The sequence below is a fragment of the Dromiciops gliroides genome, chromosome 2 (assembly GCF_019393635.1).
Source record: "Dromiciops gliroides isolate mDroGli1 chromosome 2, mDroGli1.pri, whole genome shotgun sequence".
NCBI lineage: Eukaryota > Metazoa > Chordata > Mammalia > Microbiotheria > Microbiotheriidae > Dromiciops > Dromiciops gliroides.
In genome coordinates, this window is record NC_057862.1 from 5,616,511 (window position 1) to 5,629,986 (window position 13,476).

The 13,476-nt window shown below is 53.5% G+C and overlaps 1 protein-coding gene across 2 annotated transcripts in view; it reads right to left on the reverse strand.

The window, feature by feature from the left end:
• Positions 1–7,156: 7,156 nt before the first annotated feature.
• The window catches only part of MGMT (O-6-methylguanine-DNA methyltransferase), a 273,819-nt gene continuing 267,499 nt past the window's right edge, over positions 7,157–13,476 (reverse strand). For both annotated transcript variants that reach the window (XM_043986821.1, XM_043986822.1), the window contains exon 5: positions 7,157–7,966. In XM_043986821.1, the coding sequence (XP_043842756.1) occupies positions 7,835–7,966 (132 nt within the window). In that variant the 3' untranslated portion in view covers positions 7,157–7,834. The remainder of the gene's footprint in view (positions 7,967–13,476) is intronic.

Consider the following 13,476-nt stretch of genomic DNA (forward strand, 5'->3'; position numbering starts at 1 on the left):
TCTTGATGGATGGAACGTTGTCAGGGAAGGCCAGTCCAAGTGATCCAAGACCACGTTTGGAGAGTGAGACCCAGCTCTGACTTTTCCATGAAAATCCACACCAGCAGAGAGATGCACCCTGCGTTTCCTCTCCTCCTGAATGACGGCAGCACTGATGAGTTTCCTGACAGTCTGCCCATTACAGAGGAAGCTGGCACAGGAGGTGATGAGTGTGGGGATGCCGGGGGGTGTCCGAGCCAGGAGGGGATGGAGGCCTCTGGCCCCCAAGCCGGCTCACAACTGATGGGGCAACCACCCCCGAGGTGGGACCGAGCTCATGCTCCCAAGCCATTCAGACAGCCTCTGGGGGACTAATGGGGTGTTTTGGATCCTCCTTTCTTGGGAATCCAGAAAGTGGGTAAAATCACTGAGTTAAGTATTTTGAAAACTTGCCAATCCTAGGTAAATCTCACTCTGGCTGGGACCAGAGCCAAGTGACTCCCACATCTGGGATTAAGAGGATTTTTGTTCAGTAATAGTGTCTTATACTCATATAATGTCTTTCATCCAGAAGGATCCCAAAGCTTTTTAGGAATTTAAGCACTTTTGTCCCCAAAGAACTACATTCACATCTGGGTAAGACAACAGCAGAACTGAAGAATAAAGAAGCCCTACTTAGAACATGAGAATCCTGCGGTGGATGGTAATGGTGACAGCCAGACCTGGGGCAGGTGTGGGGCGGGTGAGAATCCAGCCAAGGTGCAGAGGGAGCCTGCCTCACTTGGAGAAGCGGATGACCACGACTGGACGGCAGTCTCACCTCCTCTCCCTAGGTGATGGAGAGGGGAGAGTTCTGGACCTGAAGTCAGGAAGACCTGAGATCAGATCCTGTCTCAGACGCTTCCTAGCTAGGTGACCCTGGCCAAGTCATTTAACCTTTCTATGCCTCCATTTCCTCGATATGGGGACAAAAATAGCACCTGCCTCCCAGGCTTGTTGTGAGGATCAAACGAGATCAGATTCATGAAGCGTTTTGCAAACCTCAGAGCTCTCCAGAAATGCTTCCCATCATTACACATCTTATAGGAGGTTTGCTGTTTGCACGTTGTCTTCTCCATGACAATGCAAACTCCTTGAGGACAGGGACTGTTTTAGCCTTGTATTGCATGCCCAGTGCTTAGCATAGGCCTGGCACCCCGTCAATCCTCCATCAGTGCTGAGTAACTGAGTGGAGTCTCCCACAGGGGTGGGACATCCTGGCCAAGGTTCCTGATCTGCCTCCTCTGGCTCATCAGCAAGTCTGGGTCTTGCAATTGCGATCCTATCCCAGGATGGCCCAGACCTTACGCTCCCACTGACTCCATTCTTCTATGTAGTTACAGCCATCCAAACAGGAAAAAGCCACACCTTTTGCACAATATCACATGTTGCTTAACGTTTGCATGCTGATATTTCTTCCTGCCGGGTTTTTCTTGATTTGAGTCAACAAGCCAATCTGGAAGCAAGCATATTGCCTGTTCTTAAGCACAAAACAGAAATGCTTTTCAGCAGGGAGGAAAACAAAGTATTTTTGGTGGTGAGCTTTGCTAGTAGTGTTCATGTGAGTGTGTGGGGGGTAGAGTAGGGGTGGTCATGGGGAACTCGAGTCCCACCTGGCACCCGATGTGAAGATCCCATCGGCTACTCCCAACCCCACAAGGGGATTCCAGATCTAGAAGAGATTCCAAGGTACGCTGGAAGAAATGGGTGCCAAGTCACTAGGCATGAGCTAACCAAGTCTTTTAGTCAATGAGACCCCTTGCTTAAGTTGAGAGGGCAATTGTTTTTGTTCTGGTCCTTCCCCAGAGGCTGGTGTATATGGATGGAGAACAGGGATGTGTACACTTTTTTTTTTTTTTTTTTACTGCCCTGGAAGGTCTCAGGGTTGCTGAATTTCACAAATTCCATAGCTGCATCTCCCCCAGAGTCATCTCAAGCCAGCCTAGGTATATTCCCCTCCCGCCCTCCCTCCCTTCTTCCTCTTTTTCTTTAGTTATTCACTGATTTATTCACTTATTCATTTACTTGTCTATTTATCCTTTATTTGTTTATCTATTCTTCCATTTATTTATTAATCCATTCATTTATCAATCTACCCATTTATTCAGTCATTCATCCATTTACTCATCCATCTGTCCATTCATTTATCTACTTATTCATTTATTCATCTAGTTATTCCTTCATTCACCTATCTATTCATTCACTATTTATTATATTATATAATTTATTATATTATCTATTCATTCACTATAATATATAAATATTCATTTATCTATTCACCTATGTATCTGTTCAATCTTTCTTTTATTTATCTATCCATTCATTCATTCCTTTGTATATTTATTAATGCTTACCATTTAACTTCTATATACCTGCATCCTTCTGTGTGGCTCTTGACCTAGCATCAGGGAATTGAAGTAGAGACAACTACAAGTGAAGACATTAGGCCTGAAAGTAAGATACCAGAAGAGGGAGGCAGCACCCCCTCCCCTCTCCCCTCCTCCTTTCCCCCCAGCTGATAACTTACTGTACAAGATCGATCTTCATTACTGTCCATGTGGTATTTTTTTTTCTTGTGGCTCTTTTCAATGAAGAAAAACATTAATGAGAAACTTTAAAGGCTTGTTAACAATATCCTTTCATCAATCAAGGGCCCGTCAGTGCCCTGTGCTCACGTCAATTTTCACCTTCTTCCTGCTACCCTCTGTGACTTGCTTATCCAACTTTCCCACTGGAATAGAAAGATCCTTGTCGGAGCCGACCTGGGGTGACAGAGCCCAGACGTTCTCCATCTGTCTGCAGCTGGAGTCGCTTGGTCCAGAAGCCTCTGGACTACTGCCCCCGGCTACGCCAGGCCAGGCCATCCCTGCAGTTTCTCTAGTTGCCGGGCCTGGCTTTCAGCTGCCACCTCAACATTACTTCACACAGATGGGGGCTGCTCTGCATCCACTCCCGTCCAAAGCTTGGCCTCCATCTCAACATCTCCTAAACTGATAACAAGTGGGTCTGATGTGAACTACGGGAACTTTAGTTTTGGGAATGCCAACTTTTAGTCAAATGCCCCAGACCCAGAGAAATGCAGCCCAGTTCAGAGGCCTGTGGAAAGCCAAGTGGGTTTATATCCTAATCGCCTCCATGCCACAGACTGCCCTTTCTTACTGATCCATGGAGGAAGGAAGCAAGGCTGTGCCACAAACAGCAGGCGGCTGGACCGCAGCTGGGCACATTGGCACCACCAGGGAGCAGGAGCGGCTCAGGGCAGAGAGATGATTTCCTGACTGCTCTTCTGGGATCATCCTCAGAGTAAAACAAACTAAACCACTTTACTGGCCCTACCCTGCATGCCTCTCTCTCCTGTCCCCACCCATGTCCATGCCCTGCATTAAGCCAATTGATTTATCACTTCCACACTCTATCCAATGAGCAAACAAAAAGAGCCCTTAGCTTTCTGACCAGCTCCAGAGTTAGACGGCTGACTTGCCCATCAATACACTGGAACACCTCCTCCTGTAACCATGGCTTGAGGTTAGCGACAGGAACACTGTCCACTGTTGTCAAGGACAAGCAATGAAGAGGATGAGGAAGGCGTGTGTGTGTGTGTGTGTGTGTGCATGAGTATGCATGTGTGTATGAGTGTACACGTGTATGAGTATGTGTGTGTGAATGAGTATGAATGTGTGTATGTGTATGAGCGTACACACGTGTGCATGTGTGTGTGCGTGAGTATGAATGTGTATGAGTGTACACATGTGTTCATGTGCATGAGTATGCATGTCTATGACTATGCAAGTGCATAAGTATGAATGTGTGTATGTGTATGTGTACACGTGTGCATGAGTATGAGTATGCATGTCTATGCAAGTGTGTATGAGTATGCATGTTTGTATGAGTGTGCATGTGTATGAGTATGTGTGTGTGCATGAGTATGAATGTGTGTATGAGTGTGCATGTGTGTGTGTATTGGGGGGGCTGGTGTACGGTCTTGGCCAAAGGTGCTGTCAGCTCCTGGCAAGCATTTTAAACAATGCTATTATGGTTTTGCAGGATTCGGGCGGGGATTACAATTAAATCTGGGAACGCAATTCTTCAAGGATTTTTACATTCCGACAAGAATTTTACTGAGCAATTACTCCTGAAATAGTACATAAATCTTCCTGGACTCCCCTTGGATTCCTGCACTTAAGTTTCTAAGCAATCTCTCTCTATAGATTTTTATTCTTATGCTGCATTTTTAAAGGCAACGAGTCAGGAGGAACATCTGTGTTCATCAACAGTTTGGGAAACGTGAACAAAGTTTCAGCAGAAATGCATCATTCTTATTCCATAATAATGCCGAGGGCCAGCACAGAGCATCTCATTTGATGTATATGCATAGTGACTCTCACCTGTCATGCCTTTCACAACAAAATTAATACCAGGGGCTCATCTTTTTCTACAGCACTTGATCTGTTTTGAGTTTCACCCCCCTCCCCTCGTGGGTCTTGGCCCTTCTCTATTCAATAGTCTCCCTTCATTCTTTTAATTGCTGATGTTCTGGGGCGGCGGGGGGCGGGGCACCCCTGTGGTCCCCTAATTCTGGGTCAGCAGGCTCTCAGCTGAGCCTAGCTACATTCCCGTGCACTGCTGGGGGAGATCCAACGCCCTTTGGGGTGAGATGGTATCGGAAAGCTTTTGTTTCCATAGGGACAAGAGAAGGGCACACCCCAAATCCCAGCCTTCTGCACGGTCAAGGGCATCGGTGCCGCCAAGACAAGCGTTCTTTCTGCAGCTTTCGTTATCTTAGACTCGGGTAGCAGGCGGCCACGGCCTGCGCTGGTACCAGACACCCGCCAGCTGCCAGCCCAGGTCGGCGTCTCCATGTCAGCAGCTTGCAGCACTCCGAGGCAGGGGGGAGGAAACCTGACCAGGTCAGTGGAACCCAATCTGGAGTCAGCGAGCGCACGGCTCCTCCTCTGCACTTGGGAGTGGACCTTTTGTGTCTCCTCACGCGGCTTCTGGACGCTCAGACCCCTGGCCAGAAGGGTCTTCTCCCGGATTCTCGGGGCTTGCCTCGGGTCACACAAGACAGCACCTGGGCGTCTGTGGAGGCTGCTCAGACAGGGCGGGGACAACCCTCAGAGCTAAGGTTCCTGCCATGATCCAACCGGGAGCGTCCAGGTTCTGTTTTCTCTGCTGGATTATTTTGGCCCTAGGCCCCGTCCAGCTGGGATGTTTGGGCCGACCACAGTTGGTGGTCGTCTAACAGAATATAGTGCCAGGACTGGGATATCACAGGAGCAGACGGGAAGGGTGCACTGGGGGAAGCATAAGCACGGGGCTAGAAGACCCGAGTTCTAATCATGACTGTCTTTGTGACCTTGGGCAAGTCATTACGTCTTTGGGACACATTGTCCTTTTCTGTACAACGTGGACGGTGGCGTGGCTTAAAGGACCTGTGAGGTCCTTTTAAGGCTTAAATCTGTGAGCCTGTGACATTCGCTTAGACCAGTGACTGGGCCCCATCTAAGAGGTAGAGCATCTTTGCTCATGCACTCAGTATCCACCCACCCATTCCTCTTGGTACCCTGTGTGTAAGGAGGATGCTCCCACCCCTGGGGAGGCCCTGCCCTCAGACCTAGGTCTCTTTCCAGAGCACAGACCCCTCCTTCACTGGCATTCACCCTGGAGCCCATCCTGAAACCCCCAGTCTTCAAAAGCCATTCTTCATCAGGCTGGGAGGACGGCAGCTCAGCTTCTGCCCCCCTTGACTGGGACCCAAAGCCCTCTCCTACAATAGTTCTCAGCAGCGGAATCCCGGGGCTGGGGGTTTCCGGGGCTGTAAATGAAGCAGTCTGGAGATTTGGGACCATGTTGCTCCTTTTAAAATTCATTCTTTGAGGGGAGGGGGGAGGTCGTGAGTGAGGGTCTTTCCACACTTTGTGGAACCCATCCATGTAATTCTTCTAAACGACAGTGCCCTCTGTTGGAAAGCACACGGCCAGAGAAGAGACAGCCGGCCCTGAAGCCGACAAATGAACTGGCTCTGCAGACTCCCCGTGGCTCCTGCCCCGCCCCCCCTCCCAGCATGGGGTGGCTGCCCTCAGGGACTCCCTCTTCAGTTCTAAAGCATTTCCTTATCAGATGGAGGTGAAGGTCTCTGTCCTGGATGGCAAAGCCAGAGGCCAGCCCAGCCCTCTCCACTGGGGGGGGGGGGCCCTCTCTGGAGGTGCAGATTGCACACGATCAGGGAGCCTCTGCAGAGGCTGCCCACTGGCTCAGTCCTCTGGGGGCGCAGGGGCGGGGCGTGGGCCTCCTCCTCCACTCCACTCCTGCCAGCTTGGCCGTCTCTCTGTCAACAAACCGGGAGCTGGGCTGGGGATAACGTCATGGAGGCCAAGGGCAAGTAGGGACACAAGAGGGCTCCCATTTAATTCGGGAGGGGGCGTTTTGGATGGAGGCCGAGGTGCTTGGGAGGAGAGTTCAGGGGCGCACGCACGGGTGTGAGGGGACACGCTTACACCTGGCATCCCAGCACCCTGGCTGGCGTCAGCATTTGGCCGAGAGAAAACCACCCAGACTCCCCTCCATCTCGTGAGGCCACCTTGTTGTCTCGGGGGTTCTGGGGTCGCAGACCAGCTCCTTGAGTTCTGGGCTGAGGTTTCCACGGGTCCATCTGGGGAGGCCCGGGAGGGGGGGGGGCAGCTGATTGTCTCCATCAACCTCGTGTGCGCCTGTCCTGACATGCACATGGGCAGACTCACAGGTACTTCCACGTTCTGTCCAGCTCATGACAAAGGTGAAATGACAGTACGGTAATGAAGGGTACCTGTGGCCGGCAGCAAATGTCTAGAGATGCCCCACCTATGGGAAGCCCAGAGAAAGCCAACAGCCCCTTTGTGCCCAGCTGCCTCAGGCCAAGGATGGTGGTGGCACTGAGGTAGCCCACGGGCACAGGCCTCTCCTGGGAGGGACCGATAGAGAGTTGTCTGCAGTCCCCTGGCCGGCTGCCTAAAGTAAAAACCAGAGAGGAGGCGAACCTTTACGTGAAGTTTATTTCTCAGAAAGTCACCCCCTCCCAATCCTTCAATGCAATCAGACATCAGCAGAAGCAGGTAAGCGGCCCCTCCACCCCTCCCCCCGCCCCATCACATGACCCGGAGCAGGCGTTCACACTGCATGCTGCCATCTCCATGCGAGCAGCCCCCATTCCTGCGCTCCAGCCTCTCCCGCATTGGGGAGGGCTGTGTTGCCAAGGGCTGACTCACTGGTGACCACCTTCAGAAGGGGCAGCGTCGGTGCTTCCACAGCTCAAGCCTCCAAGAAAGCTGGGGCATCTTGGGCAGCCATGCTGGCAGCCTGCACACACATGAGGGGGAGCAGGAACTAGGGGGGGGTGTGGCAGCTTCTGCCGTTCTTTGGCTCCTGGCTGCCCCCTCGGTGAGCCAGATGCTTCCTTCCAGGGGCAGCGGCACCTCTTCCTCCAGGCCCCTCCTCCCCGAGCCTGGCTTTAATGGGCATTAAAAATAGAACAGAAACAGGGCTGGAGATGGGAACAAAATGCAGGCAGAGATGCCAGGCGCTGGCCACTGGCCTCACTCTGCCAGAAAGGGGGGCAAACCCGTGGGGGCCCCTGGGAGCCAGCCTGCTTGTTCATCCTAGGAGTGCCACCCACAGTAGCCCAGGGCCTGTGGAGGCTGTGTTCTATCTGCATTGAACACCCCCCCCCCCCCCGCCACCATGCGCGATTCTGCTTGTGGATGTGTGCCATGATCCAGCTGCAGGCCATGCTCCGAGCTGGGCCTGGGCTGGCCCTGGCCCCGCAGGGCGGCTGGTGCCTTTAGTTGGCCCACTTTCTTTTGAGGTGCTTCTCATGATCCAGAAGCCACTCCTTCACCCCGACGCCTCCCGTGTAGTTGCCGATTCTCCCATTGCTATAGATCACTCGGTGGCATGGAATGATGATAGGGACCTGGAAGAGAGAGACAGAGGTCACTGCTTGGGGGAAGCAGGGCAGGCTCTGAGGAAATGCTCGTCCCTGGGGGTCAGCGACAGTGCTCTGTGACCTTGGGATGATGTGATGTGCCAGGGCCCAAGCGTGGGCAGAGGCAGGGCCAGGGCCAGCCCTGCTGGTCCAGCAGAGCAGGGACGGCCGAGGATGGTCCCTGGGTGGCAGATGATTGGCGGCTGCCCACTGACACCGCTCTGCATAACTGTTTCAGTGTTCCCCTGCATCTTACTTTATGGGGTTCAGAAACATGATTCTGAGAAGGGTCCAGAGACCTCCCCCGAGGGCCAGAGAGGCCTGGGCCCCAAGTTCAAGGCCAGGCTGTGTGTCATTTTCATTTAACCCTGCCCCCCCAAACCCAACTTATCAATCCAGTGTGTAGAAGGCATTACAGAAAGCCTAGGCATGACCTGAGATGATCCGGCTGAGAAGGAAGCACATACTCAGCCAAGTGGGGGGACGGATCTGGTCACCCACAGATTCAGTGCCGACCCAGCACGAGGCCCAAGTCTGCTGCCTCCTTCTCCTTTGAAAGGGAGCCTAACTGGGGCCTGCTCATCTTGGTTTTCTGAAGAGTACAAACTTTTCACTGGGAAAACTCTGTACCACTGAAAGACCAGGAAGGTTAAGAGGTAACACTTAGGCAGCTACTGATGCCAGGTCCCATCTCTGGGACCCCCCTCCAGGTCTCCACCTCCTCATTTGTAAAACAAGGGGGTGGGGGGGATCCCGTGGCCTCTGCCTCAGTCTTTCTCTTCCAGTTTTAAGTCTGTGACCTGAGAAGTCACAGAAGTCCCCAGTCAGTGAGCAGAGGTCCAGAGAAGGGCACAGACCAGCCCCAGGCCACTTGGAGAGTGGGGGTCTCTTGTCCTACTCTCTGACAGAGAGCAGAGGAGTCTGACTTAAAACAGGGGACAATGCGGCGGCCTCAGCCCAGATGACTGAGCAGCTGGAACTGGGGGTCTCAGAGATGAGGGAACCGTGAGTTAGATTGCTCTAAAGAGCCCCCCCCCCCATATGCCTACTTAGGGTTTTATAGCAAACCCGACCACGTGGCCTTGCTGGCTTGGCTTGTCCCCTGAGGATAGGAATGGTGGCCCCGAACTCCATGACCTTCATTATGGCTGGGCATGGGCTGAGTGTGCAAACTCTCAGATGCAGAAATGATTTTGAGCTCCTTGCTGTTCTCCCACACCTACCTAAGGGGGCCTACCCCCTTTGCCCACCCCTTTCTCTTGTCTCCTCCTTATCAACAACACGCTGGCCTGGTACCTGGTATAACGCTGAATGCTCTGCTACGAATGAATGAAAACGTCTTTATGAGGACTTGGTGGTGCCATCCTGTGCTTGCAGTCTGGAAGTCCCGGGTTTAAATCCTGCCTGTTCCTGGGAAAGTCACTGAATCTCAGCCTCAGTTTTCTCATCCGTAAAACAGGGCTAAGAACACCACCAAACTCCCAGGGTTATGGTGAGGACTGACAGTGAACATGTGTAAGGCACGTGGAAGCCTCCGGGCACCCCAGATGTGGTCGGCTCTTGGGGTCTTCACTAAGTGCTTCCTGGGCACCGTGCCGAGCACCACAGGGCTGCTGCGACAAGGACGGACTCGTGTCCACCCCTGTGGAGGGCACTGTTTGACTCCCGCGAGTGTGGCGTGCCGAGCTCTGGGCATGGGTGCAGGCAGGCCATGGGGACAGTTGTCTGGGGGTCTTAGCACAAAGCTCAGGGGACCTCGAACCTTAGAGTGGGAAGGGGGCATTGACACAGTGCCTTCATTTTCCAGATAAGGAAACTGAGGTAGAGTGAGTCTAAGCACCTTTCTGTGTCTCCTCCAGGTCCCAAAGCCAGCCCAGCAAGCACAGCCCTTGCGCCCATCTAAACAGCATCGCCAAAGAGCTCAACACGTGCGCATCTTGGCCTCAACTTTGTCGACCATTAACAAGCCTTCTCCTTCAGCAAAGAGAAAGCTTCCCACAATCTTGTGTGCAAAGTCATCGGATCCCTGCTGGTGGTGACAGCTCTGATTCCCGAAGTGGTCCCCATGGGAAAAGGAGCAGGCCACCTCTGGGAAACCAGCCATCCTTCCTCCGGCGTCTCCTTCTCAAACACGCAAGTCAGAGGGGGCAGCAGCTACGGGGACGGAGAAAGGCTGCGAGACCTGGTCCCGGCCTCTCTCGTCCGACCTGCTCCGGGCAGCTGCCCTTTGGAAAAGAACCCGCAGCCTTCCAGCAGCCCCCATACAGGCATCAAGGTAGCCCTTCTCACCCAGAAGGGGATGGGGGCGGAGCCTTCCCAAACCCTCACAGTCTGCACCACGCAGACATATGGACTGTCTCATCTCTCCTTGGGCCAATTCTAGCGTCCACTTGATGGCTACTAAAATAATGAACCTCGCTGGACGTTACCGGGGGTCCCGAGGACATTTTCAAAGAGCCTCCCCCCCTTTCCTTTAGAGCCTGCCCTGCATCAACATGCAATTCTTATCCATAGCCAAGGAGCTTGTCCTGTCACCAGCCCCACTGCAAGCCTCCTGCTGTGTGATCTAACCCCGCGGCGCCCGAATCCATCCCTTATGCAGCCCTGCTCCCACTGGTGTAAAACCTCCAAACCCATAGATTTGTCTCTAACAAAAATAACATGAAGGGGCCTTTCAATCAATGACGGAATCCCTCGGATTCTGGTGCCAGATGCCTATTTTCTCCAACTTCTGGGTAGCAGCCCACAGGGGAGAGAGCTTGTTTTCCCTCACAGCCTCATCAATACCTAAATCCTGGTGAACAAGTGACACTGGGACGCTGTAATCAATAACTCCCTGGGCGTTTTTTCTTCTGGTCAAATGGCTCACTACATCTGACAGCACTGACACCTAGAACATGGCGCTAAATCTTTATCAGCCATCGCCACTGCCGCCACAGCCGCCGCTGCCACCCAGGAACCTGGCAGAACAAATCTGCTCGCTTGGTCATCAGCGCTCACAGCGAGCCGTGAATAAACGAACTTCCAGAGAATACGTTTGTTCAGAGAAAGGTGGGGAGAACACAGTGGATGGATGGCCTCTGAACCGCATTCAGCAAATTTTAGCTGCGGATGAGGCCGAAGGAACAAGGTTACAACGGGGGGAGGGCTCGGCTTCTAAGCCTTCTCAATGGGACATGGTGGACAACGGGCCAGCTCTTCAGAATGGATGATGCGTGGCCAGGCTGGCCAAAACGGATCGCTGGGCCCAGAAGGGCAGAAATAGCTGATCAAAAAAGCCCCCAAACCAGCTCCCCACCAAGCTTCCTTCTCATTATAATCACCTGCCTTATCTGGCCTGTGCTACTGCCTCTGAGAAATGGAAAACAAAGTAACAGAGACTGTAAAAGAATGGGAGGCGCACACTTGAGTTACTGACCATCACCCGAGGATGGCACAGAGCAGACTGGGCATGTCCCGCTCCATCCTCCTCCTCCTCAACTTGGTGCCAAATGTGCCCTCGACTTAGGCGTGGTCAACACTCGGCCTGAGAGGGACCCTCAGCTTTTTGTGGCTGGACACACCTCCCATGCACCTGCACCAATGTGAGCAGGGCCATCGAAGACGTCGTCCTTGAGAGGTGGTCTGGTGGCCCAGGAGGGCCCAGGATGCCTTTCTGAGCCTCCTCTCCTATTCTAATGAGATTTTTAATTGAACTTTATGGTACCCTGCGAGGCCCACAGGCCTCACAGCCAATCTCCACCGCAGTAAACTACTGGAAGATTTTCTTGCAAAAGGTGAACCCTCCCCAGCATGTCCGCGGCGTAATTTCCAGCACAGACGGAACACGTCTCGGCGGCTGCCGGCACCTTCTCCACCTTCTCATAAAGTTGAAGGTCACTGTATGAATTATGTGAAGGAACCAACTAAAAAGGGAACCTTGGAGAGAGTCCCCCCCACCCCCCTGCACGGCTGTCCTTTGCACACGGGAAAATACAGACTCGAAGGGGACGGAAGAAAGCGTTCCCCACCCCCAGCCCCCACGAGGGCCTGGCCTGGCCGGCCTTCCGGCCACCTCTCCCTGTCTCTGCTTGCTTCAGTCACACTTTCCTTCAAGGATTGGCTCACTTGGCACCTCCTGCAAGAAGCTTTCCTGACCTATGTCTGCCTCAGATCCTCTGCCACCCTAATCACATGTCTCCTTGTGTGGGACTTGCCTGTCTGTCCATGAGTGATCCCTCAGAACAGTGGTGGTGGGGGGGGGAGTGAGCAAAGGCTGTCTCTGCCCATCTTTGTCTTCCTGCAGCTTAAAGTTGGCATTTATTCAGCACCCACTATGTGTCAGGCACTGCAGAGCTGGACTGCCTGGTTGTGGAACAACCGATGGAACAAGGATAGGAGCAAATGGACAGCCCACAGTAGGTACTTCACTGAGGCTCCAGACACCCAGCCCACAGTAGGTGCTTCACTGAGGCTCTAGACACCCGCCCCACAGTAGGTGCTTCACTGAGGCTCCAGACAGCCCACAGTAGGTGCTTCACTGAGGCTCTAGACACCCGCCCCACAGTAGGTGCTTCACTGAGGCTCCAGACACCCGGTCCACAGTAGGTGCTTCACTGAGGCTCCAGATGCCTGGCCTGCAGTAGGTACTTCACTGAGGCTCCAGATGCCCGGCCCGCAGTAGGTGCTTCAGATGCCCAGGCTGCAGTAGGTACTTCAGACACTGGGCCTCCAGTAGGTGCTTCCCTGAGGCTCCAGACGCCCAGCCTGCAGTAGGTGCTTCCCTGAGGCTCCAGACGCCCAGCCTGTAGTAGGTGCTTCCCTGAGGCTCCAGATGCCCAGCCTGCAGTAGGTGCTTCCCTGAGGCTCCAGATGCCCGGCCCACAGTAGGTGCTTCACTGAGGCTCCAGATACCCAGCCCACAGTAGGTGCTTCACTGAGGCTCCAGATACCCAGCCCACAGTAGGTGCTTCACTGAGGCTCCAGGAGTGGCTGGCTGCAGCACAGTCAGTGTCTCTACACAAGACCCCAGAACAATCAGAAGATCTTCCTGAGTGCCCCACAAGCGGAGGCCCATTCACCACTCAGGACAAGACAGGTGCAGGAGATGCCTACCTGCCTGCGTGCCCCTGGCAGCCATCTTCACAGCATTCATGGAAACATGGGGCCACGTAGAAGGGTTTGTCCCTCCTGTGGAGCATCTTTGACAACACAGGGTATTTTCATAGGGCACAAAACCTGGTGCTGGTGGAGGGGGCGATGTGGGAGCCAGGCACGCCTGCAAGAGAGGCAGCTCCCAGGAGCATAGTGCATTTGTGGGTAAACACCATGTCACCTCCATCACCTGAAATGTTGCTGGCTTTGCCCTTAGGCACCTGGCAGCTGGGCATCCCAAGCAGCGGTGGTGGTGGGCTAGAGATGCCACCTTCTCGCCCACGAGGAGGGATGAAAGGAGACACGGCCTGGCCCTTCTTGTCAAAGGCGGATTTCCCATCCCGTCACAGGACCAGGGTGTTTGC